Source organism: Tinamus guttatus, unplaced genomic scaffold, assembly GCF_059628265.1.
Source record: "Tinamus guttatus ecotype Peru unplaced genomic scaffold, ASM5962826v1 Tinamus_guttatus_pri_ptg000619l, whole genome shotgun sequence".
In the NCBI taxonomy this organism is placed as follows: domain Eukaryota; kingdom Metazoa; phylum Chordata; class Aves; order Tinamiformes; family Tinamidae; genus Tinamus; species Tinamus guttatus.
Window position 1 is genome coordinate 290,736 of NW_028289153.1, and position 24,179 is coordinate 314,914.

The following is a 24,179-nucleotide window of genomic DNA, read 5'->3' on the forward strand; positions in this document are numbered from 1 at the left end:
GCTGCGGTTCGCGCTGGGCACAAGCCAGGCTGCTGCTCCGCGCGCGGGGCCGCTGGCTCGAGGAGCGTTCCGGGCTGCTCCTCGCACGCGGCTCTGCACGCAGGGACGGCATGCGGGAGCGCGGCCTCTCCGAACGGAGCGCGCGCAGAGCAGGGCTGTGCGCGAGGCCGCGGCGGCCAAGGCAGCGGCGCGTCCTCCGATGGCAGCGAGGAGGGCGAAGCCACCCCAGGGAGGAGAGGCAGGGCACGCGCCGGGGCGGCCTGCAGCTCCGCACAGCAGCAGGATCCTCGCGGCCGCGCGGAGCGGAGCTGCCGCGGGTCGCACCGGGCGCTGCTCCCGCTCCCGCGCGCCGGCGACGGCGCTGCTGGCACTGGCGGGCGCTGCAGCAGCTCCTGGGCAGCCAGTGCCCCGACTGGACTGTGCCACAAGCCCAATGGGCCTCCCTGGGCCCCAGCAAAGCTGCGGGAAGCGTCTCGGCTTGGACACCGGCTTGCTGGAGCTGCGTGAGTGTCGCTGCAAGCAGGAGCCGGGACACGCAGCGAGGCCGGCGCTACCCACCTGCGCCCCGCCGGTGATGGGGATGGTGCACGTCAGCAGGTTCCCGATGACGTTCTCCAGGGACACGCTCAGCCCGTCCACGTAGATGGTGTAGATCAAGCCGAGGCTGTTCTGGAGAGGCAAGCGGAGCAGGTTGAGCAGCGCAGCCGGGCAGGCCATGCACCGGGCGCAGCGCCGCGCGCAGCGGCTGCGCGTGCCGGGCCGTCCCCCGGAGCTCGGCACGGCCCCTGCGCGCGCTCTCCTGCACTCAACGTGCTCCGTTTGCCACCAGCTCTTTCCCATCCCAGCAGCGACGCCGCTCGAGGCACCCGGACGCTCACAGCATCCCGCGGGCTAGAACACGGCCCGGCACCCCCGCAGCACGCGCAGCGCTGCAGACTCACAGCAAGCGGCGCTGCAAACCCGGAGCCGCGCAAGGGACGGGGTCCCAGTTCTACCCCCGGGCACCCAGCGGCTGAGCTCGGAGGGCAGCATCGGGCCAGCACAGAAGAAACCAAATTTAAGTGTGAAAATATGGTTATGTGCCGTCCTTTGCTGGCACACGAAAAAGTGACTACGGTGCACGAGGAATGAGGAATTTGGCCTCAAGGCACCGTCCCTGGCTCCCAAAGCCGCTCGCACACCCGTGGCCGCCAGCAGCTCCCCCGCGGCTCCGGGAAGCGGAGATGCCGGCGGGAAGGAGGGCGGGAGACGCGGGGACTGCCGGGACGGCTCCCCTGCAGCAGGAGCAGCGCGTGGCGGCGGCGCGGTGCAGCGGCGCGTTGGCCGGGGCTGGAGCACGCTGGGGCTGGGGCTATCGCAGACCAACTAAAGGAACAGAAGGAGCCAAAACGCCCCGCGATGTGTGCGGGGGAAACGGGCTGTGCGCAGGGCACAGCAGCATGGTCGCCCGCTGCCCTTCTGCTGCAGTTTGAGCAGCAGCTCAATAGGCAAACGCCCGTGTGCACCCGCGAGCAGGGCGGCTCTGCTCCCTGCAGCCGCTCCAAGCGCGGGGCAGCCGTTCATACAGAATAAATGATGCGGCTGCCAAGGTCAGGGACCTTCCTAGGGCCTCCTGGCGAAACCCCCTCTCTTCTGATGACAGCTAAAGCGGGGACATTGCAAGGTGCAGCACTCTTATCACGAATCCGTTCCAAAAAATCCCTAAGGTGAACAGCTCGAGCAGCTGAGCAGCGAAATGACGCAGCCGAAGGAGCAGTGCAAACATTACTCAGCCTCCTAATGACACCGGCCGGGGAAAACGAGTGCTCAGGTGCAGGGAGGCTGGGAGATGCCAGGAACCATTTCAGTGACGGCTCCCGGGGAAAACCCTTGCAGGAAACGTCTGTGTTTTACAGCGCCACGACAAGCGCCGCGCTCGGCCCGCGCCGCCTGAGCACGGGCTGGGCCTCCCGTCGGCTCCAGCGCACGGAGGGCTCCGGAGCACCCACGGGAACGCCTGGACGCCCCGTCCCCCGGGGAGGAAGATCGTCTGATGCGACTACCTGCGCCCAAGGAACGGCCTTGCTGGCCTCTCCGCACTTGGGCTCCTCTCACGCTGCTCTCTCGCTCTGCTCTAACTTTACCTGGTCTGTCCTGTCAGTCAGAACAGGTTTGACCTGTGCTCAGCTTTCCCAGGAAGATACTCCAAGTTTTCCCTTAGTGGGCACGAACGCAACCCGCTGCCTCCGGCGTTCCCTCAGGCTGCAGCAGAGTCCCGGCCGTTGCCAGCGGGGAGCTCCGGCACCGGCCCCGGTGCCGCGGCAGGATCCTGGTGCCCACGGGGGGCCGAGGCCCCGTGCAGCTCCCCGGGGCCACCCGGCCCTGCGCTCGCTCGGCGGGACGCGCGCGGCACCGCGGCACCCGCGAGGCTGCTCCGGGCAGCAGAACGCAGGGCTGGCTCCTTCTTTTTCCCCATCATTTGCTAATGTCCTGAGCGGGTTGCGAGCAAACCCTGCCCACGGAACAGGCGCTGCCGCCCCAGGGCGGCCTGTGCGCAGGGGCTGGGACACGGCAGGGACAGAAGGGACATCCCGGGCTGAGACCGCGGCAGGGACAGAAGGGACACCCTGGGCATAGACTGGGGCAGTGACAGAAGGGACATCCCGGCAGTGGGAAGGAGCGCCGGACTCGGCCGCCTTCCTCCAGGCCCGGCGCCAGGGTGCCGGGTGAGCAGCCGGGAGCTGAGCGCAGGAGTGGGCGCGGGAGCGGGAGCAGGAGCGGGAACAGGAGCGGGAGCGGGAACAGGAGCAGGAGCAGGAGCGGGAGCGGGAACAGGAGCAGGAGCAGGAGCGGTGCCGCGCGGCCCATGCGGCTCCTGCTGCAGCTGCTGCGGCTGTGGCGCGCGGGCCGGGCTGTGCCGGGGCAGCCTGCAGGTCCCCGCAGCGCACAGGGGAGCGTCCGGGTGGCGACATCAGGACCGGGCTGTGCTGACCCGCTCGGGCCTGGCGCGGAGCCGCTCGCAGGCGCTCCCGGCAGCGGGACGGCGCTCCCGGCTGCTCCCAGCCCTGCTCCCTGCCCGCGCGCTGCGCACTTACCCGGAACACCTCGGCGTGGTCCAGCCGCGACACCAGCACCAGGCTCTTGGGAGCGAAGAGCTGCGCCGGCGGGATGGGAGCCGCCGGCTCCTCCTCCTCCTCCTCGTCCCCATCGCCGTTCCTCGCGTGGCTCTGGGGCTGGGGACAGCGCAGCGTTAGCAGGGCCACCCCCCGGCGCTGCCCGGCGCTGCCCGCGCGCGCGGCCGTACCTGGGCGCTCTCCACGGCCTCCCAGAAGGTGAAGCAGGCGCAGTAGTGCCGCTCCGAGTTGATGTCGGTGAGCACGGCCACGAAGAAGGTTGGCGGGTTCCTCTCTGGGAAGAGCTGCCAGCCGCTGGGCTGGCAGAACTGCGGGGAGCGGGGTGAGCGGCGCGGGCCTCGCGCTGCGCCCAGCCCGCAGGAGCCGCACGGCCCGTCCCCGCGCGGCCTGCGGCTCCGCAGCAGAGCAGAGCACAACGCGCTGCGCCGCAGCCTGCAGGAACCGCACGGCCCGTCCCTGCACATCCTGCGGCTCCGCAGCAGAGCAGAGCACAACGCGCTGCGCCGCAGCCTGCGGGAGCCACGGGGACAGGTCATTCCTGCTCCGCGCGGGACGTGGGGCTCTGCAGCGCTGCGAGCGCCGCCGGGGACGGGAGGAAGGCAGCGGCCTCCAGCGAGCGCCGCCGCGCTCCCGGTACACGCCAGCTGTGCTGCCCATGGGCCCTGTGCGCATGGGCTGGCGTTGGGAGAGCGCCGACGCTGCCGCCGTCTGCTCCGCTCGCTGCAGCGTCGCAGCGCCCAGCGCCGCGTGAGCCCCACGCCGGGGTGGCGGGTGGCACCGGCATCACCCAGCGCCATGTGAGCCCCATGCTGGGCTGGCAGGTGACACTGGGCAGCACCCAGCACCATGCGAGCCCCACGCCAGGGTGGCAGGTGACACTGGGCAGTGGCACCATGCGAGTCCCATGCCAGGCTGGCGGGTGACACTGGGCAGCACCCAGTGCCGTGCAAGCCCCACGCCAGGGTGGCGGGTGGCACCGGGCAGCACCCAGCGCCGCAGTAGCCCGATGCCAGGCTGGTAGGTGGCACTGGACAGTGGCACCGTGTGCACCCCATGCTGGGCTGGCAGGTGACACTGGGCAGCACCCAGCACCACGCAAGCCCCACGCCAGGCTGGCGGGTGGCACCGGGCAGCGGCACCGCGCGAGCCCCATGCCAGGCTGGCGGGTGGCACCAGCATCACCCCGTGCCGCACTAGCCCGATGCCGGGGTGGCAGGTGGCACTGGGCAGTGGTACCGCATGTACCCCACGCCGGGCTGGCGGGTGGCACCAGCATCACCCCGTGCCGCACTAGCCCGATGCCGGGGTGGCAGGTGACACCGGGCAGCGGCACCGACCGGGCAGTGGCACCGCATGCACCCCACGCTGGGGTGGCAGGTGACACCGGGCAGCGGCACCGCGCGCGCCCGGATCCCTCGGCCTCCACACGCAGCAGCACCGAGGGGAGGCCCCGCGGCCCCGCCACGTCCCACACGGAGCCTCCGCACGCCGCGAGCAGCCCCCAGGGCACCTCCCTCGAGGGCACCTCCCCGCGGCGGCCCCCGGCCCTGCGGATTTTCCTCCCGGACGCTGGGAAGGGGCAGGGCGTCCCACGGGAGCGCCGGGAGGCCCCGCGGCGCTGCCCGTCGTGCCCGCGCGCCGCGGGACGGCCGCTCGGCTCCCTGCCCCGCGCTGCCACCACGGAGGGGACAAGGGTCGGGCCTGGCTGCGGGTCCCGCAGAGCCCCAGGTCTTGGCTCGGGAGCCAGCGCGGATGGAGCCCTCTCCTGCCCCGGCCTCTGCTCACGCTCCGGCAGCAAGGGGACAAACCGGGAACACCGGCCGCACCTGTAGCCGGCAGGGAGACGGGAAGCTGCGGCGCGCGGAGCAGCCGGCTGTGCCGGGAAAACCGCAGGATTTCCCTGCTTTACCGCGGAGAGCAGCGGGAGCGCGCGGCAGCGCCCGGCCCGGCTCGCTGCAGGGCACCAGGTTCCGCTGCTGAAATTGCACGGATTGTTGGGCTGGACGGCCTGACCCGTGGGGAAGAAAAAGCCTCCCTGTTTTATGGAACAGGTCCCGAGGCCCCTGCAGACTACAAGGAAACGCTGACCACAAGAAACGAGACACGCTCTGGCTTCAGACCAAAGAGGAGGTACAGACGAGTCCGGAGGATCGCTGCAGACGCGGGTCCCTCAAGAAGGGTGACAAACAGCAACGAGGGGGAGATGGAGCTGCCACCCCGAAACGGTGCCTGCTCGGACGCGGCCCGCGGGCACGCGCGGCGCCGGGGACCTGCAGGCGCTGCAACGCCGCCACGAGCCACCCATGGGTGACGGCCCTGCGAGAGGTGACCCCAGAGCGTGTGACCCGGCCGTGAGGTGACCCCAGAGCTCTGTCCTGCGAGAGGTGACCCCAGAGCGTGTGACCCGGCTGTGAGGTGACACTGCAGGGTCTGCTCTGCATGAGATGACCCCAGAGCTCTGCCCTGCACGAGGTGACACTGCAGGGTCTGCCCTGCACGAGGTGACCCCAGGGTGGGTGACCCGGCCATGAGATGACCCCAGAGCTCTGCCCTGCGCGAGGTGACACTGCAGGGTCTGCCCTGCACGAGGTGACCCCAGGGTGGGTGACCCGGCCATGAGATGACCCCAGAGCTCTGCCCTGCACGAGGTGACACTGCAGGGTCTGCCCTGTACAAGGTGACCCCAAGGCAGGGGACCCAGCCGTGAGGTGACCCCAGAGCTCTGTCCTGAGTGAGGTGACACTGCAGGGTCTGCCCTGTGCGAGGTGACCCCAGGGTGGGTGACCCGGCCGTGAGGTGACCCCAGAGCTCTGCCCTGCATGAGGTGACAACACAGGGTCTGCCCTGCGCGAGGTGACCCCAGGGGAGGGGACCCAGTCGTGAGGTGACCCCAGGGTGCGTGACCTGTGTGAGGTGACACTGCAGGGTCTGCCCTGTGCGAGGTGACCCCAGAGCTCTGCCCTGCGTGAGGTGACCCTAGGGCGGGTGACCTGTGTGAGGTGACCCCAGAGCTCTGCCTGCATGAGGTGACACTGCAGGGTCTGCCCTGCGCAAAGTGACTCCTGAGTGTGTGACCCGGCCATGAGGTGACCCCAGAGTGTGTGGCCCGGCTGCGAGGTGACACTGCAGAGTCTGTCCTGTGCGAGGTGACCCCAGAGCTCTGTCCCGAGTGAGGTGACCCCAGAGCTCGGCCCTGCTCCAAGGTGACCCCGCAGTGTCTGCTCTGCCCCGAGGGCCGGCAGCTCCGGGCACGGCGCCGCCAAGGCTCCATCCCGTGACGCACAGGGGACACCCACGGAGCGGGGAAGGCGCCGGCGGAGCGCCCGTCCCCACAGCGGGTCCCTGCGCCTCCCGAGGCCAAAAGCAGCTCTCGGTCACACACAAACGAACGCTCCTGGGCGCGGGTGAGTCAGGCCGGGCCCGGCTGGAACAGGGAGCTGCAATTCGCAGCGCCCAGACGGCAGCGGGCAGCGCTGGCGGGGACACGTCCCTGCACCCTGCCTGTCCCGGGCAGGCGATGGCCGGCGCACGCAGCCCTCGTGGCACGGGGGCACAGGGGCGCATGGTGGGGACAGCGGCCGTGCAGGGCCCTGCCGGCCCGTCCGTGCTGCGCTGTGTCACACGCGCGTTAGGAACGGGACAGCAGCAGCGCGGAGGAGCGGGGAGCTCAGCGGGGACCCACGCCGTGAACAGGGCACGGGGCACGGCCGCCCCCATCCGTGGCGAGCGCAGCCCGGAGCGGCTCCCGGGAAGCCCTGAGCGGCTCCCGGGGAGGTCCCGGTGCCCGGGAACCGGCCGTGCCGCTCGGCGGTGCGACGGGAGCCCCGCGGGGCGGGCGATGCGCGCCCGGCTCCGCTGCCCCGCAGCCCGGCTCCGCGCAGGGCACTCACCAGCTCAATGCCTTGCGGGAAGGGGTTGTCCTCCCAGTCCTTCTCCGGGAAGCGCTGCAGGATCTGGCCCTGGCCATCTCCGCTCCCTGCAGGGACAAGAGGGCCAGGTTAGCGCGGGAGCGGGCGGCAGCGGCCGCGCACGGAGCAGGGGGCACGGGAGAGCGCGGCGCTGCCCACGTGCTGCACGGGCCCTGTCCCTACCTGCTGTGCGGTCCCTGTCCCTATCTACTGCACTGGCCCTGTCCCTACCCTCTCTGTGCGGTCCCTGTCCCTACTCGCTCTGCAGTCCCTGTCCCTACCCGCTGTGCAGGCCCTGTCCCTACCTGCTGTGTGGTCCCTGTCCCTACCCCCGTGCAGTCCCTGTCCCCACGCTCTGCACGGGTCCCGGCAGCGCTGCCCCGTGGGCATGCAGTGGTCCCCGAACACCATGCAGGACGTGCTGGAGCCCCGCGTTGGTGCAGGCTGCGCTGGAGCCCCGCGTTGGTGCAGCACGCGCCGCGGTTCAGAGCGGAGCCCGGCAGAGCCGCGGGCGCAGCCGGGAGGCCCCTTCCCCGGAGCGCAGCCCCGCAGCAGCCCGGGAACCCCCGCGGACACCGCGAGGGACGAGGACGCGGGAGGGCTCCGGAGCGACGCGCGGGGACACCCGCGGGCTGCGACTGCGTCCCCGACCCGGGGCTGCACCCGCTGCTCCGCACCCAGCCCTGCGCGCCGGGCCCTGCGCGACGTCCTGCCGGGCAGGAGGCCGGGGAGACCCCCTGGGGCCATGGGGACATGAAGGCCCTGCGCCCATGGGGACACAGGGCCTCCGCGCCCACGGGGACACGAAGCTCCCCTGGGGACACAGCGGGTGGCGGCAGGAGGGCCCTGGCTGCAGGAGGTGGCCCCGCTTGGGGCTATTTCCAGCCCCGAGAGCTGTTTCCAGCGCTCCATTTAGCAGCCGCCGCCGCAGCCCGATTTAGCAGGGCGAAGCATCGGGAGCCGCCGCTTTTAGTCTCCCCCGGCCCAGAATGGAAAGGTCAGCGCGGCGGCACGAGGAAAATAGTGCCCAGTGTCACGTCAACCGAAGGGCCCCGGGCGCCTCCCTGCGCCGGCCACCACTTCCTCTGGGACACGTGTCCCCCGCACGGCTCTGCCCGGCCCGGCCCCGGCGGCTCCCGCAGCGCCGCGGACGCCGAACCCCTTTTAGCAACGCCGCGGAGCGCCGGCAAATTACGGCTCTGCAAATAGCTCCGTCCCTGCATTCGCCACCGCAGCGGCTGCACCCGCGCGGCGCCGGGCCCTCCCGCATCTCCTCTCCCGTGCTTGCTGCCGCTCGGACCCGCGCGGGGTCCCGCGGAGGGGACACCCGGGCGCTGCTCCGGGGACGGCCCGTTACGGGCTCCGTTTGAACTCGGGATTATCCTGAACGGAAAGCGGCAAAGGAGCAAGGAGCTGAGAGCTGAGCACGGCCGCGATGGGCGGCCCTGGCTGCGGGGAGCAGGTGCCGCGCGTGGGGACGGGCCCAGCGCGCCCGGGGCTGCCCCGCTCTGTGTGCGGCACGGACTGCGGCGCTGGGGAGGGATACGGGACACGCCGGAGCCACCGGCTCCGCGGGCAGGAGGGCTGGATGCGCCGGAGCCACCGGCTCCGCGGGCAGGAGGGCTGGATGCGCCGGGGCCATCGGCTCCGCGGGCAGGACGGCTCCGGCTGGAGAGCCGCGGTGCAGCGAGGGCCCCGCGGCACGCGTGGAGCTGGGACCGTGCAGGGCGTCTGCAGCGGGGACACTGCGTGCACAGGACGAGTGATCGATTTGCACGCGTGTTTTAAGCACAGAACCTTGCTGAATAATAAGTAAATAAATAAGGCACCGTTGCAGGGGAATCCAGGGAAGGGCCCTACAAATCCACGCACTGAAGACACGGGGTGAGCTTTCCCCGGAGCCGCACTTTACGGCTCCTCTTCCAAAGGACGGGCATTCCTGAAGGCTCTGGAGAGGGCTGCAGGGCTGCCCGGCCTCGGGAAGCAGCGCGGTGGGTTCGGACGCGGCCTCGGGAATCGGCCCGGTGGGTTCGGACGCGGCCTCGGGAATCGGCCCGGTGGGTTCGGACGCGGCCTCGGGAAGCAGCGTGGTGGGTTCGGACGCGGCCTCGGGAAGCAGCACGGTGGGTTCGGACGCGGCCTCGGGAAGCAGCACGGTGGGTTCGGACGCGGCCTCGGGAAGCAGCGCGGTGGGTTTGGACGCGGCCTCGGGAAGCAGCACGGTGGGTTCAGACGCGGCCTCGGGAATCGGCGCGGTGGGTTCGGACGCAGCCTCGGGAATCAGCGCGGTGGGTTCGGACGCGGCCTCGGGAATCGGCGCGGTGGGTTCGGACGCAGCCTCCGCACCGCGCGAGCCCCAGGAACCGGCTCTTAGGGAACGGGGCTCACGCGGCTCATCCGCCCCGGCGCGACGGGCCCGTGCCGAGCGCTGTGCCCAGCGCTGTGCCCAGCGCTGTCCCTCGGCACGCGCTGGGAGCGCTCGGAGCTGCCGGGAAGCGGCAGGGTGGGGTGTTTGAACAAGGACCGTCCTGGGACTGCGCCCGGGCACGGGCAGCTCGACGGGAACTCACTGATTGCTCTGACGCGCGGCGGGAGGGCGATGCCAAGGGCCGCTCCGTGCCGGGAAGCCGAGGTCGCGTCAGCAGGTTCTGCTACGTGGAGCAGCGCTGGGTGCTCACGGGCATCGACCTGCGGCGCCCGCGGGCAGCCACCGGAGCGAGGGACACCCGGGGCATCGGAGGGACCCCGCGCAGGGACGCGGTGCCCTGAGGGCGGCTCCCGTGCGGTGGCACCCGGGGCCGGGCAGAGCTGCACGGGCACGGGGCGACGGGGCCACGAGCTGCTGGTTGTGGGACCCCGCGCAGCCCGGTGCTGCCCGTGAGCACCCGGCACCCTGTGCATCCCATGAGTATCCCGGCACCCCACACAGCCTGGTGCTGCCCACGGGCAACCCGGCACCCTGTGCATCCCACAAGCATAGAATCATAGAATCCCAGAATGCTCAAGGTTGGAAGGGACCTGTAGGGATCATCCAGTCCAAGCCCTGCACACGCAGGGTCACCTAGAGCACGTGGCACAGGACTGCGTCCAAGCGGGTTTGGAGATCTCCAGAGAAGGAGACTCCACAACCTCTCTGGGCAGCCTGTTCCAGTGCTCTGGCACCCTCACTGGGAAGGGATTTTTCCTTAAGTTCCTGTGGAACTTTTGGTGTTTCAGTTTGTGGCCGTTTCCTCTAGTTGTGTCGGTGGCCACCAGTGAAAAGAGGCCGCCCCATCCTCCTCACTGCCTCCCTTGAGGTACTTCTAGACACTGCTCAGGTCCCCTCTCAGCCTTCTCTTCTCCAGCTGAACAGGCCCAGCTCCCTCAGCCTCTCCTCACAGGGCAGAAGCACCCGGCACCCTGTGCATCCAGCCCACGAGCACCCCTGCACCCCGCACACCCCGGTGCTGCCCACAAGCAGCCGGCACCCCGCGCAGGGCGGCAGCAGCAGGGCCGTGGGCGCCCGCGGGCACCGCAGCCGCGCGGCGGGGACGCTCCTGCCCACCGCGCTATATTTACGAGGCGCCAATCCGGGCGCGCGGCACGACGGCCACACAAACAGGGCGATGCCGTGAGCGGTGCCACCAGCTGTCACGAGACGGCGAGGTGACGCGACGGGCGGCGCGGGAGGCCCGGCCGGCACCGCCTCCTCCTCCTCCTCCTCGCGCTCCGGGAGCCCTTCCCTGTGTCCGACACCGCAGCCCGGGCCCGGCGCCCGCACGGGGCCGCTCCGCCTGGCCCAGGCACAACCGGGAGCCGCCTCCTGCCGCTGCCCTTCCTCGCAGGACGGCAAAACCGCCGTTCAACAGCTAACAGAGAGAGGGACGCCGTCACCACGGGGAGGGACACGTGCCTATGTCCCAACCAACATGGAAATGATGGCTCTCCTCTCAAGCAGAGCAGCCAGGAAACCCAGTGTTCCTCCTCACTTCAGCATCCACCCACCCATCCATCCACCCATCCACTCATCCATCTATGCGCTCATCCATCCATCTACCCACCCATCCATCCACGCATCCATCCATCCATCCACCCATCCACTCACTCACCCATCCATCCATCTCTCTATCCACCCATCCACGCACCCATCCAGCCATCCATCTATCCATCCAACCCATCGATCCATCCACCCATCCATCCATGCAACCACCCACTCACCCACCCATCCATCTCTCTATCCACCCATCCATCCACCCATCCACCCATCCATCTATCCATCCAACCCATCGATCCATCTACCCACCCACCCACCCATCTCTCTATCCACCCACCCATCCACCCACCCACCCATTTATCCACCCATCCAGGCACCCAGCAAGGCACCCATCCACCCACCCATTCATCCACCCATTCATCCACCCACTCATCCATGCCAGAACAGTTGAGGGTTGCAGGGACCCCCAGGGATCACCCAGTCCAGCCCTGCTCCAGCAGGGACACCCAGAGCACAGGGTCCATCCAGGCGGTTGGACATCTCCAGAGCAGGAGCCTCCACAGCCTCTCTGGGCAGCCTGTGCCAGGGCTCGGGCACCCTCACACCAAGGAAGTTCTTCCTCACACGGACATGGAGCTGCCTGGGGTTCACCTTGCACCCATGAGCCCTTGTCCTGGCACTGGCCAACACCCCCAAGAGTTTGGCCCCATCCTCCCTACACTGTCCCCTCAGGTCCTTGTCCATGCTGGTCAGATCCCTCTCAGGCTGCTCCTCTCCAGGCTGACCAGGCCCCGCTCGCTTGGTCCTTCCTCACATGACGGCTGCTCCAGTCCCTCCATCACCTTCGTGGCCCTGCGCTGGCCCCTCTCGAGCAGCTCCAGGTCCCTCTTGTCCTGGGGAGCCCAGAGCTGCCCCCGATGCTCCAGGTGCCTCCGCAGGGCTGAGCAGAGGGGCAGGATCCCTCCCTCTGCTGCAGCAGGATCCCATTGGATCCCGCAGGAGCCCTTCCCGGCCACGAGGGCCCGTTGCTGCCTCCTGGGTAACTCGGTGCCCCCCAGGACTCCCAGATCCCTCTCCCGGAGCAGCTTTCCAGCGGGTCGGCCCCTGGTCCGTGCGGGTGCCTGGGGTTACTCCTGCCCTGGTCCCTGTGGACGCTCCCACCCGCAGGCTGCTCCCGCTGCGGTCCCGGCTCGGCCCGACGGGCACGTCCGTACGCAGCCTCCTTCGGAACGGGAGCAGCTCTGCAAAGCCTGCCCGGCACCTGCTGCCGCTGCCGGGGTCCTGCTCACCCCATGGGGGGTCCGCGGAGGAGGAGATGGAGGAGACACCCCGATGAGACCCGAGAAGGGAAGAGGAGGGAATCTGGGACAGCGGGGCCGGGACCCTGAGCGGCGGCACCGCGGCCAGGGGAGACGCACGCGGGCCTGGAGCGTGGAGCCGAGCTCGGTGCCGCGCGGTGATCCGGAGCGGCTCCGGAGCAGGGAGCCGAGCTCAGCCCCGCGCGGTGATCCGGAGCGGCTCCGCAGTCCCGCCGAGCTCTGCCCCGCAAGGCGATCTGGAGCTGCCCGCAAGGCACTGCGGAGCAGGGACCCTGCACGGCACCCCACACCGCAGGTGTGCGTGTCCCTGGGCGCACGTGTCCATTGGTGTGCATGTCCACGCGTCCGCGTGTCCATCGGCGTGTGTGTCCACGTGTGCGCGGGCTCCTCCGCACAGCCGGGAGCCGTCGGAGCCCACGGAGCTGCGGAGCCCACCCGGAGCAGCAGCTTCCCCGGCGCTGGGTGCGGAGCGGCGACGCGGCCCCGCTCCGTGTCCTCCCCGCTCTCCCTCTGCTCCTAACCCACCTCCCGGGAAAAGGCAGCGGCTCCTCTGGGCGAAGCGGTGTCTGCTGAGAACAGCCCCATCCCGCTGATATTCCGCAGGCCACCGAATTCCCACCGAGCTCGCAGTTCCCCGGAGCAGAGTCTGGAGGTGGCCGCTGCAGCACAACCTGCTGCAGAACCGGCTGCCAAAGAGCAGCACGTTGCACCCCAAAACCAGCGTGCTGCACCCCAAAACCAGCGCGCTGCACCCCAAAACCAGCGCGTTGCACCCCAAAACCAGTGCGCTGCATCCCAAGAGAGCAACGTGCTGCATCCCGAGAGAGCAGCGTGCTGCACCCCAAAACCAGCGCGCTGCATCCCAAAACCAGCGCACTGCATCCCAAAACCAGCGCACTGCACCCCAAAACCAGCGCGCTGCATCCCAAAACCAGCGCACTGCATCCCAAAACCAGCGCACTGTACCCCAAAACCAGCGCGCTGCATCCCGAGACACCAGCGCGCTGCATCCCAAAACCAGCGCGCTGCATCGCGCTGCATCCCGAGACACCAGCGCGCTGCATCCCAACAGAGCAGCGCGCTGCATCCCAACAGAGCAGCGCGCTGCATCCCAGCACTGCCCAGGGAGCTGCACAAGGACATGGGGATCCTCAGAGCACAGCAGGATCCGGGTGCAGCGCCGAGGGCATCCCGCGCCTGCTTCCCGCCGGAACGCAGCGGGATCCGGGCGCTCCCGCTCCCCCCGGAGCGGTCGGCAGCGCTCCGCAGTCGGCCCGGCTCCGGGGAACCGGCAGCCTCCTCCCGCCCTCCCGCACGGAGCGGGGCCGAAGCTCCGAGCGCTGCGGCCGTCCCCGTGCCGGAACGAACGGCAAATCCCGGCGGGGCGCCGGGCTCGGGCGGCCGCTGCGAAGCCGGAGCGTCCCGGATCCCGTCGGCAGGAGCGAGGCCAGGGACGCTGCTGCTCCCCTTGGAACCGGCCTGCTGGAATAACGGAGCAGGAGGCTCCCCGGGGCAGCGGGGGCTCCCAGGTGGAACCCGGGGCCCCGCAGGCGGCTCCGCGCGACCGCGGCTCCGGCCGGCACCGTGCGCGGAGACAGGGACGGGCCAGGGAACAGCCCCCAACGCGCCTTCCGTGCTGTGAAAGTGTGACACGGGGTGACACGGGGTGACACGGGGTGACACGGCGCGACACGGACTGCCTGCCCACACTCCCGTCACCCCGGGTGTCCCAGGCACCCACGGCCCCCAGCACCCCGGGTTTTTGAGGCACCCGCAGCTCCCACCACGCCGGGTGTCCAGGGCTCCGTGGAGCCGCCGCGCGGAGCCTCCCGCGGAGCCGCCGCTCGGAGCCTCCCGTGGAGCCGCCGCGCGGAGCTGGCGGGTTCCGCTCCGAGGCCTCCTCCGGAGCCGGGTGCTGCGGTCGCTCCTCCCGCTGCCCCTCGCTCCGGGGCTGTGTCGGAGCAGGAGCTCCCGGGGCTCCGGTGGCAGCTGCCAGGGCTGCGCTCATGGCAGCGCATGCATGGTGGGATGGAGGCACTCCGGCTGCTGCTCCGACTCCCATTCCCACTCCCGCTCCAGCTCCAGCTCCCATTCCTGCACCTGCTCCAGCTCCCATTCCCACTCCCGCTCCTGCTTTGGCTCCCACTCCCGCTCCGGCCCCTGCTTCTGCTCTGGCTCTGGCTCCTGCTTTGGCTCCCGCTTCAGCTAACGCTCCAGCTCCCGCACCATCTACCGCTCCTGTTCCGGCTCCCACTCCTGCTCCCCCTCCAGCTCCCATTCCTGCTCCTGTTCCCCCTCCTGCTCCCGCTCCTGCTCCCACTCCAGCTCCCGCTCCCGCTCCTCCTGCACAAAGCAGCGCCGCCCCCAGCCCTATAACGAGGTCTCCTCACTAACCCGGCTGGAGCCCCCGCTGCCCCCAAGGTGCCCGGGCAGGGTCCCCGCAGCCCCGCGGACACGAGGACGCCGCGGTGCAGCCGCGCGCAGGGAGCTGCAGCCGCCGGCGGCTGCGTCGGTGCCACCCGCACTCGTCTCCTTGTCCCCCGCTGGGGACGGGCCGGGTGCTCCCAGGCTCCTGGGGACGCGTGTCCAGACGCCACCGTCTGCACGGAGTGGGGCTGCTCATCCTGAGGCCGGAACCGAACGGGGCGGCGCTCGGAACACGCTGGGGGTGTCACCGCGGCCTCCGCGTGAGTCCCTGCGGCCTCCCTGCATGTCCCTGCAGCCTCTGTGCATGTCATTGTGGCCTCCACGCGCATCCCCACGGCCTCTGCGCATGTCACCGCAGCCTCCGCATGAGTCCCTGCGGCCTCCTTGCATGTCCCTGCGGCCCCCGCGTGTGTCAACGTGGCATCCGCGCATCCCTGCGGCCTCCTTGCACATCAATGTGGCCTCCGCACGCATCCCCACCGCCTCTGCGCATGTCATTGTGGCCTCCACGTGCGTCCCTGTGGCCTCCATGCATGTCAACGCGGCCTCCGCGCATGTCAACGTGGCATCTGCATGTCCCTGCGGCCTCCCTGCACGTCACTGCGGCCTCCGCGCGCGTCCCCGCCGCCCCCGCGCTCCCGCCCGCGCCGCGGCCGCGTCGCTCTTCCGCCCACGGCTGCTCCCTGCCCCGCCGCTCGTTTCCTGCCTCCCCGCGGCTGCTCCGGAGCTCCCAGCACGGCAGAACCGCGAGCGCCTCCGCGGCGGGACCGGGGCAGGGAGGCGCCAAGAGGGGCAGCACCCTGGGAGCCCCGGAGCCCCCGGCCCTGCACGGGGGAGGCCGAGGGGAGCAGGCGGGAGCATCAGCAGAGCGGCCTCCGCAGCCCCAGCCTCCGCTCCGCACGCTGCCTCCCGGCCATGCAGCGCTGCAGCCCCTGCAGCCCCGGCCTCCGCTCCGCGCGCTGCCTCCCGGCCATGCAGCGCTGCAGCCCCCGCAGCCCCAGCCTCCGCTCCACACGCTGCCTCCCGGCCATGCAGCGCTGCAGCCCCGCAGCCCCGGCCTCCGCTCCACACGCTGCCTCCCGGCCATGCAGCGCTGCAGCCCCGCAGCCCCGGCCTCCGCTCCACACGCTGCCTCCCGGCCATGCAGCGCTGCAGCCCCGCAGCCCCGGCCTCCGCTCCACACGCTGCCTCCCGGCCATGCAGCGCTGCAGCCCCGCAGCCCCGGCCTCTGCTCCGCACGCTGCCTCCCGGCCATGCAGCGCTGCAGCCCCCGCAGCCCCGGCCTCTGCTCCACACGCTGCCTCCTGGCCATGCAGCGCTGCAGCCCCCGCAGCCCCGGCCTCCGCTCCACATGCTGCCTCCCAGCCATGCAGCCTCTGCAGCCCCAGCCTCAGCTCCACGCGCTGCCTCCCGGCCATGCAGCGCTGCAGCCCCCGCAGCCCCGGCCTGTCCTGGCCTTTCCCTGCACTGTCCACCTGCAGCCGGGTTTGGCACTCGGCACCACGTGGGGTCTCCGGAGCAGCCCCGTGTCCCGGGCAGGAGCCACCTCCGCGGTGACCGTCCCGGCCAGGAGCCCCAAACGCCGCAGGGTCCTGGCGCCGCGGGGGCAGTAACGGGGTTACTGAACGCCGCCCCCGCTGCAGGGCTCCCCGCTCGCCGCCCGCAGCTTCCGCGCGCCCCGAGTGCCGCCCTGCGGCCCTGCTGCACCAACGTGCTGCACCGCGTGCGCTGCCGCATGGCCCTGCTGCCCCGTGCCAACACGCTGTGCTGCACGCGCTGCCGCATGGCCCTGCTGCGCCGTCCCACACGCTGCGCCCCGCGCGCTACCCCGCAGCCTGGCTGCGCTGCCCAACACGCTGCGTCCTGCATGCTGCACATCCAGCACGTCTCCGTGCCCCGTTCCACCCGCTGAGAGCCGGGAGCGCTCAGACCCTCTGGATACGGAGAGGCGCTCCCGGAGCCGCAGGGACCTCTGCCCCAGGTGCTCCCATTGCTCCATCCGACACCCGCTCCCGAAGTCCACGGATATTCAGAGGCCGGGCCCATCCCAGCTGCGCCCAAAGCCCAGCGCGGTGACCCTGCCGCAGCGCCCGCGGGTCCTGGCGCATGGCCCTGCGCCCCCTGCATGCGGCACGGCCCGCGGCCCCGACCTGCAGCGCCCGCGAGCCCTGCAAGGCGCAGCCCGGGTCCTGCAAGGCGCAGCCCGAGCCCTGCAAGGCGCAGCCCGGGCCCTGCAAGGAGCAGCCCGGGCCCTGCAAGGAGCAGCCCGGGCCCTGCAAGGCGCAGCCCGGGCCCTGCAAGGAGCAGCCCGGGCCCTGCAAGGCGCAAGCCCGGGCCCTTGGCCTTTGCTTCTGCCTTGCTTGGAACTTCTGTAAAACTGCCGCCACTTTCCGATCCAGCAGAGCAGCGTTCGGAAGCGCAAGACAAAACCCACAGAAGACAAGTGTTCAGCTTTGCTGCTCGAGCTGAGACAAATGCAAAGCAAAGAACGAGAAACGAAACACACGAAACCTGCAGCACCCTCCCCGGCGGTGAACAAGAGCCTGGTAACGGTTCAAGAGCCCTGTTTACACCGTGTGTTTTACACCGGTGCTTCCTGCAGCGCGCGGGGAGCACGCGGGCCGGGGCAGGGAACGGCGCCCGGGACGGCAGCGCAGGGATCCTGCGGCCCCGAGGGCTCTCCAGGGCTGTCCAGGGGGTTTCCACCGCGGAGCGCTCTGCACCGTGCCGGACCCGCACCCGTCGCAGCGGCGTCGCCCCCGGCGCGGCTCCTGCGGAAACGAAACCCCGGGCGAGCGCGCGGGGGCCGCCCGGAGCCGCCGCGGGTTCCGCGCGTCGCCCGACGTGGGTACCAGCAGCGACAGGAAGCAGAACGGGGGGCTGCGGAGAAGCGGTGGCCGGAGGGAGCAGGGACCTGCCCCCGCGGCGGGCGGCAGCGCACGGAACAGGGACCTGCCACCGCTGCGGGCGGCAGTGCAGGGAACAGGGACCTGCCCCCGCGGCGGGCGGCAGCGCAGGGAGCAGCGACCGCGGCGCGAGCAGCGCCCAGGGCTTCCTGCTGCGCCCAGTGCGCAGGGTCGGCGCTCCCGGCTCCTGCTGAGCACCAGCGCTGGGTGCTCCCGGCTCCTGCCATGCGCTCCCGGCTCTCCCAGCACCAGTGCTGGGCGCTCCTGGTTCCCACCACACACTCCCAGCTCTCCCGGCTCCTGCCAAGCGCTCCCAGCTCCCGCCACATGCTCCTGGCTCTCCCAACACCAGCGCTGGGCGCTCCCGGCTCCCGCCAGGCGATCCCGTCCCTCCCGGTTCCTGCCATGCGCTCCCGGCTCTCCCGGCACCAGCACTGGGTGCTCCTGGCTCCCGTCGTGCGCTCCCGTCTCTCCCAACACCGGCGCTCGGTGCTCCCGGCTCTCCCAGGGCCAGCACTGGGTGTTCCCAGCTCCCACCACGCACTCCCATCTCTCCCGGCTCCCACCATGCGCTCCCGGCTCTCCAAGTGCACAGGGTCAGTGCTCACACCCCCTCCACACTCTCCCCGGTCTCCCAGCTCCCTCCACACTCTCCCGGCTCCCGCTACGCGCTCCCGGCTCTCCAAGCACATGGGCTCGGTGCTCACATCCCCTCCACGCGCTCCCGGCTCTCCAAGCACACGGGCTCGGTGCTCACATCCCCTCCACGCACTCCCGGGACGCTTCCCGCTCGCCCAGGGAGCCACCTGCGCTTGGAACAGAGCAGCGAGCGGCAGAGCCCGCGGCACCGCAGGGGCTCCGGGACCCCCGCACGGGGCTCGGGGCACCGCAGGGTTCATCACCGTGGGCACCGACCGGACCCGCTGCCCCGCATGGGCACGGACCAGGGGCAAAAGCAGAGGGGACCCCAGAGGGCCGGAGCAGCAGCCTGGCGCACGGCTCTGGAAAAGGCTGCGGTGGGAAGGAGCAAACGGGAGCAAAGCAGGGGCAGCCTGGGGCCACCGAGCCCTGGGACCGAGGGGCTCCACGGAACATTTGGACCGAGGGGCTCCAGGGAACCCTTGGTCCAAGGGGCCTCACGGAACCCCGGGGCCGAGGGCTGTTCCCAGGCCCTGGCACCGCAGGATCCACGGCCGCCTCCGGCCTTCCCTCCGCGCTGCTCCGGGCTCGCCAAGCCCGGGGTGGCGGCTGGCAGGGCCGGGACACCGCGGGAAGCGGCCGCCGGAGCTTGGAGCCCCATTCCAAGGGCGTTTCCATGGCGGGAGCTCCCGGGAGCGCTCTGGGAGCCTCTCCCCTCCCAAGGCCGGGGCGCTCCAAAGGACAGGGAGGATCCCGGGCCCTGCCTTGGCCGCGCGGCCCTTTCCAGGGACAGCGGAGCCCAGGGGCTGCAAACGGCCGGTCACAGGGAATGACGGAACGACCGGGACAGGCTGCAAACGGCCGGGTACAGGGAACGACGGAACGAGCGGGACAGGCTGCAAACAGCCGGTTACAGGGAATGACGGAACGAGCGGGACAGGCTGCAAACGGCCGGTCACAGGGAACGACAGAACGAGCGGGACAGGCTGCAAACGGCCGGTCACAGGGAATGACGGAACGAGCGGGACACAGAGCGGCGGACGCGCGCGCAGGCACAGGGCCCGTCCCTGCCGCGGGAACGGCAGCTCCGGGACACGGAGTCGTTCGCTCGGAGCATCCAGGCACAGCGAGAGGCTCCTCCGACAGGACGCACTCCAGCGGGGGCTGGGATGGTGGTGCTGGGATCCCGAGGAGTGGGACGGCGGCGCCAGGATGGTGACAAGAGGATCCCGAGGAGCGGGACAACAGTGGTGGGATGGTGACACTGGGATCCCAAGGAGCGGGACGGTGCCAGCAGGGATACCGAGGAGAGGAACAGCGGTGCCGGGTTGGCGACACTGGGATCCCGAGGAGCGGGATGGTGGTACCAGCCGGGATCCCGAGGAGCGGGATGGCGACAATGGGATTCCGAGGAGCGGGATGGTGACAATGGGATCCCGAGGAGCGGGATGGTGACACTGGGATCCCGAGGAGCGGGACGGCGGCGCCAGCAGGGATCCCGAGGAACAACCCCACTGATCCCTGAGCTCCCACCGGCCCCGCTGCCTTCCTCACGGCGGGGCCCTCCTCCTCCTCATCCTCCCTCGGGCCCCGCTCGGGGCCGCGGGTCGGAGGCAGCCGGAGCCGCAGGCCCTTCCTGCTGGTGCCACCCCAGGAGGGAGCCGAGCGGGGGGAGGCGCTGCCAGGGTGGGGAAACGGGACCCGGAGCGGACGGGACCCGGAGCGGAGCAGACGGGACACGGAGCGGCCGGGACACGGAGCGGAGCGGGCGGCACCGGCACATCCGCGCTGGAGAGCGCCAGGGCGCTGGCAGTTCCTGGGATCCTGCAGCTCCGTCCTGGCACCGCGTTCCCGGGATCCTACAGCTCCATCCTGGCACCGCGTTCCCGGGATCCTGCAGCTCCGTCCTGGGCACCGCGTTCCCGGGATCCTGCAGCTCCATCCTGGGCACCGCGTTCCCGGGATCCTGCAGCTCCATCCTGGGTACCGCGTTCCCGGGATCCTGCAGCTCCGTCCTGGCACCGCGTTCCCGGGATCCTGCAGCTCCGTCCTGGGCACCGCGTTCCCGGGATCCTGCAGCTCCATCCTGGGCACCGCGTTCCCGGGATCCTGCAGCTCCATCCTGGGCACCGCGTTCCCGGGATCCTGCAGCTCCGTCCTGGCACCGCGTTCCCGGGATCCTGCAGCTCCATCCTGGGTACCGCGTTCCCGGGATCCTGCAGCTCCATCCTGGCACCGCGTTCCCGGGATCCTGCAGCTCCATCCTGGTACCGCGTTCCCGGGATCCTGCAGCTCCATCCTGGCACCGCGTTCCCGGGATCCTGCAGCTCCATCCTGGCACCGCGTTCCCCGGATCCTGCAGCTCCATCCTGGGTACCGCGTTCCCGGGATCCTGCAGCTCCATCCTGGGTACCGCGTTCCCGGGATCCTGCAGCTCCGTCCTGGCACCGCGTTCCCGGGATCCTGCAGCTCCATCCTGGTACCGCGTTCCCGGGATCCTGCAGCTCCGTCCTGGCACCGCGTTCCCGGGATCCTGCAGCTCCATCCTGGCACCGCGTTCCCGGGATCCTGCAGCTCCGTCCTGGGCACCGCGTTCCCGGGATCCTGCAGCTCCATCCTGGCACCGCGTTCCCGGGATCCTGCAGCTCCGTCCTGGGCACCGCGTTCCCGGGATCCTGCAGCTCCGTCCTGGCACCGCGTTCCCGGGATCCTGCAGCTCCGTCCTGGCACCGCGTTCCCGGGATCCTGCAGCTCCATCCTGGCACCGCGTTCTCGGGATCCTGCAGCTCCATCCTGGCACCGCGTTCCCGGGATCCTGCAGCTCCATCCTGGTACCCGCGTTCCCGGGATCCTGCAGCTCCATCCTGGGTACCGCGTTCCCGGGATCCTGCAGCTCCGTCCTGGCACCGCGTTCCCGGGATCCTGCAGCTCCATCCTGGCACCGCGTTCCCGGGATCCTGCAGCTCCATCCTGGTACCGCGTTCCCGGGATCCTGCAGCTCCATCCTGGGTACCGCGTTCCCGGGATCCTGCAGCTCCGTCCTGGCACCGCGTTCCCGGGATCCTGCAGCTCCGTCCTGGCACCGCGTTCTCGGGATCCTGAAGCTCCATCCTGGCACCGCGTTCCCGGGATCCTGCAGCTCCATCCTGGCACCGCGTTCCCCGGATCCTGCAGCTCCATCCTGGGTACCGCGTTCCCGGGATCCTGCAGCTCCATCCTGGCACCGCGTTCCCGGGATCCTGCAGCTCCATCCTGGCACCGCGTTCTCGGGATCCTGAAGCTCCATCCTGGCACCGCGTTCTCGGGATCCTGAAGCTCCCGCCCTGGCACCGCGTTCCCGGGATCCTGCAGCTCCATCCTGGCACCGCGTTCCCGGGATCCTGCAGCTCCATCCTGGGCACCGCGTTCCCGGGATCCTGCAGCTCCATCCTGGGTACCGCGTTCCCAGGATCCTGCAGCTCCATCCTGGTACCGCGTTCCCGGGATCCTGCAGCTCCATCCTGGGTACCGCGTTCTCGGGATCCTGCAGCTCCATCCTGGTACCGCGTTCTCGGGATCCTGCAGCTCCATCCTGGTACCGCGTTCCCGGGATCCTGCAGCTCCATCCTGGGCACCGCGTTCTCGGGATCCTGCAGCTCCATCCTGGCACCGCGTTCTCGGGATCCTGCAGCTCCATCCTGGGCACCGCGTTCCTGGGATCCTGCAGCTCCCGTCCTGGCACCGCGTTCCCGGGATCCTGCAGCTCCATCCTGGCACCGCGTTCCCGGGATCCTGCAGCTCCATCCTGGCACCGCGTTCCCGGGATCCTGCAGCTCCATCCTGGGCACCGCGTTCCCGGGATCCTGCAGCTCCATCCTGGCACCGCGTTCCCGGGATCCTGCAGCTCCGTCCTGGGCACCGCGTTCCCGGGATCCTGCAGCTCCATCCTGGGCACCGCGTTCCCGGGATCCTGCAGCTCCATCCTGGGTACCGCGTTCCCGGGATCCTGCAGCTCCGTCCTGGGCACCGCGTTCCCGGGATCCTGCAGCTCCTGTCCTGGCACCGCGTTCCCGGGATCCTGCAGCTCCGTCCTGGGCACCGCGTTCCCAGAATCCTGCAGCTCCATTCTGGGCACCGCGTTCCCGGGATCCTGCAGCTCCCGCCCTGGCACCGCGTTCCCGGGATCCTGCAGCTCCGTCCTGGGCACCGCGTTCCCGGGATCCTGCAGCTCCATCCTGGGCACCGCGTTCCCGGGATCCTGCAGCTCCATCCTGGGCACTGCGTTCCCGGGATCCTGCAGCTCCGTCCTGGCACCGCGTTCCCGGGATCCTGCAGCTCCCGTCCTGGGCACCGCGTTCCTGGGATCCTGCAGTTCCCGTCCTGGGCACCGCGTTCCCGGCATCCTGCAGTTCCCGTCCTGGGCACCGCGTTCCCGGGATCCTGCAGCTCCGTCCTGGGCACCGCGTTCCCGGGATCCTGCAGCTCCGTCCTGGGCACCGCGTTCCCGGGATCCTGCAGCTCCATCCTGGTACCGCGTTCCCGGGATCCTGCAGCTCCATCCTGGTACCGCGTTCCCGGGATCCTGCAGCTCCATTCTGGGCACCGCATTCCCGGGATCCTGCAGCTCCATCCTGGCACCGCGTTCCGACCCACGCCGCAGCCCGGCCTGCTCCCAGACCACTCCGTGTCGGTGCTGCCGCTATGAGACATTGGCCCGCGCACGGGCGAGACATCCCCCGCATGACGGTGCCCCCTGCGCAGCGCCCGGCGCCGCGACACCAGAGCTGGCGGCAGCGCCGACCCCTCCGCCCGGCCGAGAGCCGGCTCAGCGCGAGAACGGCCCCCGCGGCGAGCGCCAAATACCCCCGTGGCGAGCGCCAAATACCCCACGGCGAGCGCCAAATACCCCCCTGTGTCGCGAGCCCCGAATACCCCCCTGCGGCCCCGGACAGCCCCGCGTCGCTGGCCCCGCTGCCGCGGGCAGCCCGTGGCCCCGGAGCCGCCGCCGCACAGGGCCATGTCCCGAGCCGAGCCGGGCCGGGCCTCGGCGCCGCGCAGGGCCCAGGAGGCCGGGCCGGGCCGCGGAGGGTCCCCGCAGAGCCCGGGCCCCGGCACGAGGCCTCCGGGCGCGGGGGCGGCCCCGTCCCGCCGCCCCCATCCGCGGGCAGCGCCGGGAGCGGCCGGCGGAGCCGCAACAACTTCCTGCATTAACCGAAACCGCGGCGGGGCGGGCAGGGCCGGCGGGGACGGGGGGTGTTCGGAGAGCGCGGGGCGGCCCCGCGCGCGACGTGGCCGCGGGGGGGGGGGGGGGGGGGGGGGGGTGTCCACACAACGCGGGGCGTGACGCGTCCGTGGGGGGCAGCGGGCGGGGGGGATGTCCGGACACGGCGGCGCGGCCCCACGCGTGACACGGCAGCGGGCGGGGGGTGTCCGCACAGCGCGGCGCGGCCCCACGCGCGACGCGGCCGGCCCCACAGCCGCGCGCGCGGCCCCCCCCCCGCCAACGGCCGCCCCTCCCCTCCCCCCGCCGCGGTGACCGCGCCGCCCCCGCCGCCCCCCCGGTCTCACCGCGCTTGTCGCCGTCGTAGCCCACGAGCACGAAGTAGTCGGCGAGGCGCGCCATGGCGGGCCCCCCGCGCGCCGCTCATAGCCCCGCCCGCCGCCGCGCCGCCGCCGCCGCCGCCATCTTGGCCGCCTCGCCGCGCAACGCCCGGCCCGGCGCGGCCCGGCCCGGCCCGGCCGCCGCGCTGCGCATGCGCCGCCGCCGCCGCGCCATTGGGCGCGCCGCGAGGGGGCGGGGAAGGGGGCGGGGCCGCGGCGGGGGCGGGGCTCGCCCCCAGCGCGGCGGCCCGGGGGGGGGGGCGCACCCCAACTGCCCCCCCCCCGCAGGGATCCTACGGGACCCCCTTGCACCG

General features: G+C 71.2%; 1 protein-coding gene across 8 annotated transcripts in view; it reads right to left on the reverse strand.

The window, feature by feature from the left end:
- Window positions 1–23,897, reverse strand: part of SBF1 (SET binding factor 1) — a 51,213-nt gene extending 27,316 nt beyond the window's left edge. For all 8 annotated transcript variants that reach the window (XM_088535211.1, XM_088535209.1, XM_088535212.1 and 5 more), the window contains exons 1-5: window positions 23,833–23,897; window positions 7,004–7,089; window positions 3,284–3,421; window positions 3,075–3,212; window positions 559–669 (exon numbers count right to left, since the gene is read on the reverse strand). In XM_088535211.1, coding sequence (XP_088391337.1) covers window positions 559–669; window positions 3,075–3,212; window positions 3,284–3,421; window positions 7,004–7,089; window positions 23,833–23,887 — 528 coding nt within the window. In that variant the 5' untranslated portion in view covers window positions 23,888–23,897. The remainder of the gene's footprint in view (window positions 1–558; window positions 670–3,074; window positions 3,213–3,283; window positions 3,422–7,003; window positions 7,090–23,832) is intronic.
- Window positions 23,898–24,179: the final 282 nt, after the last annotated feature.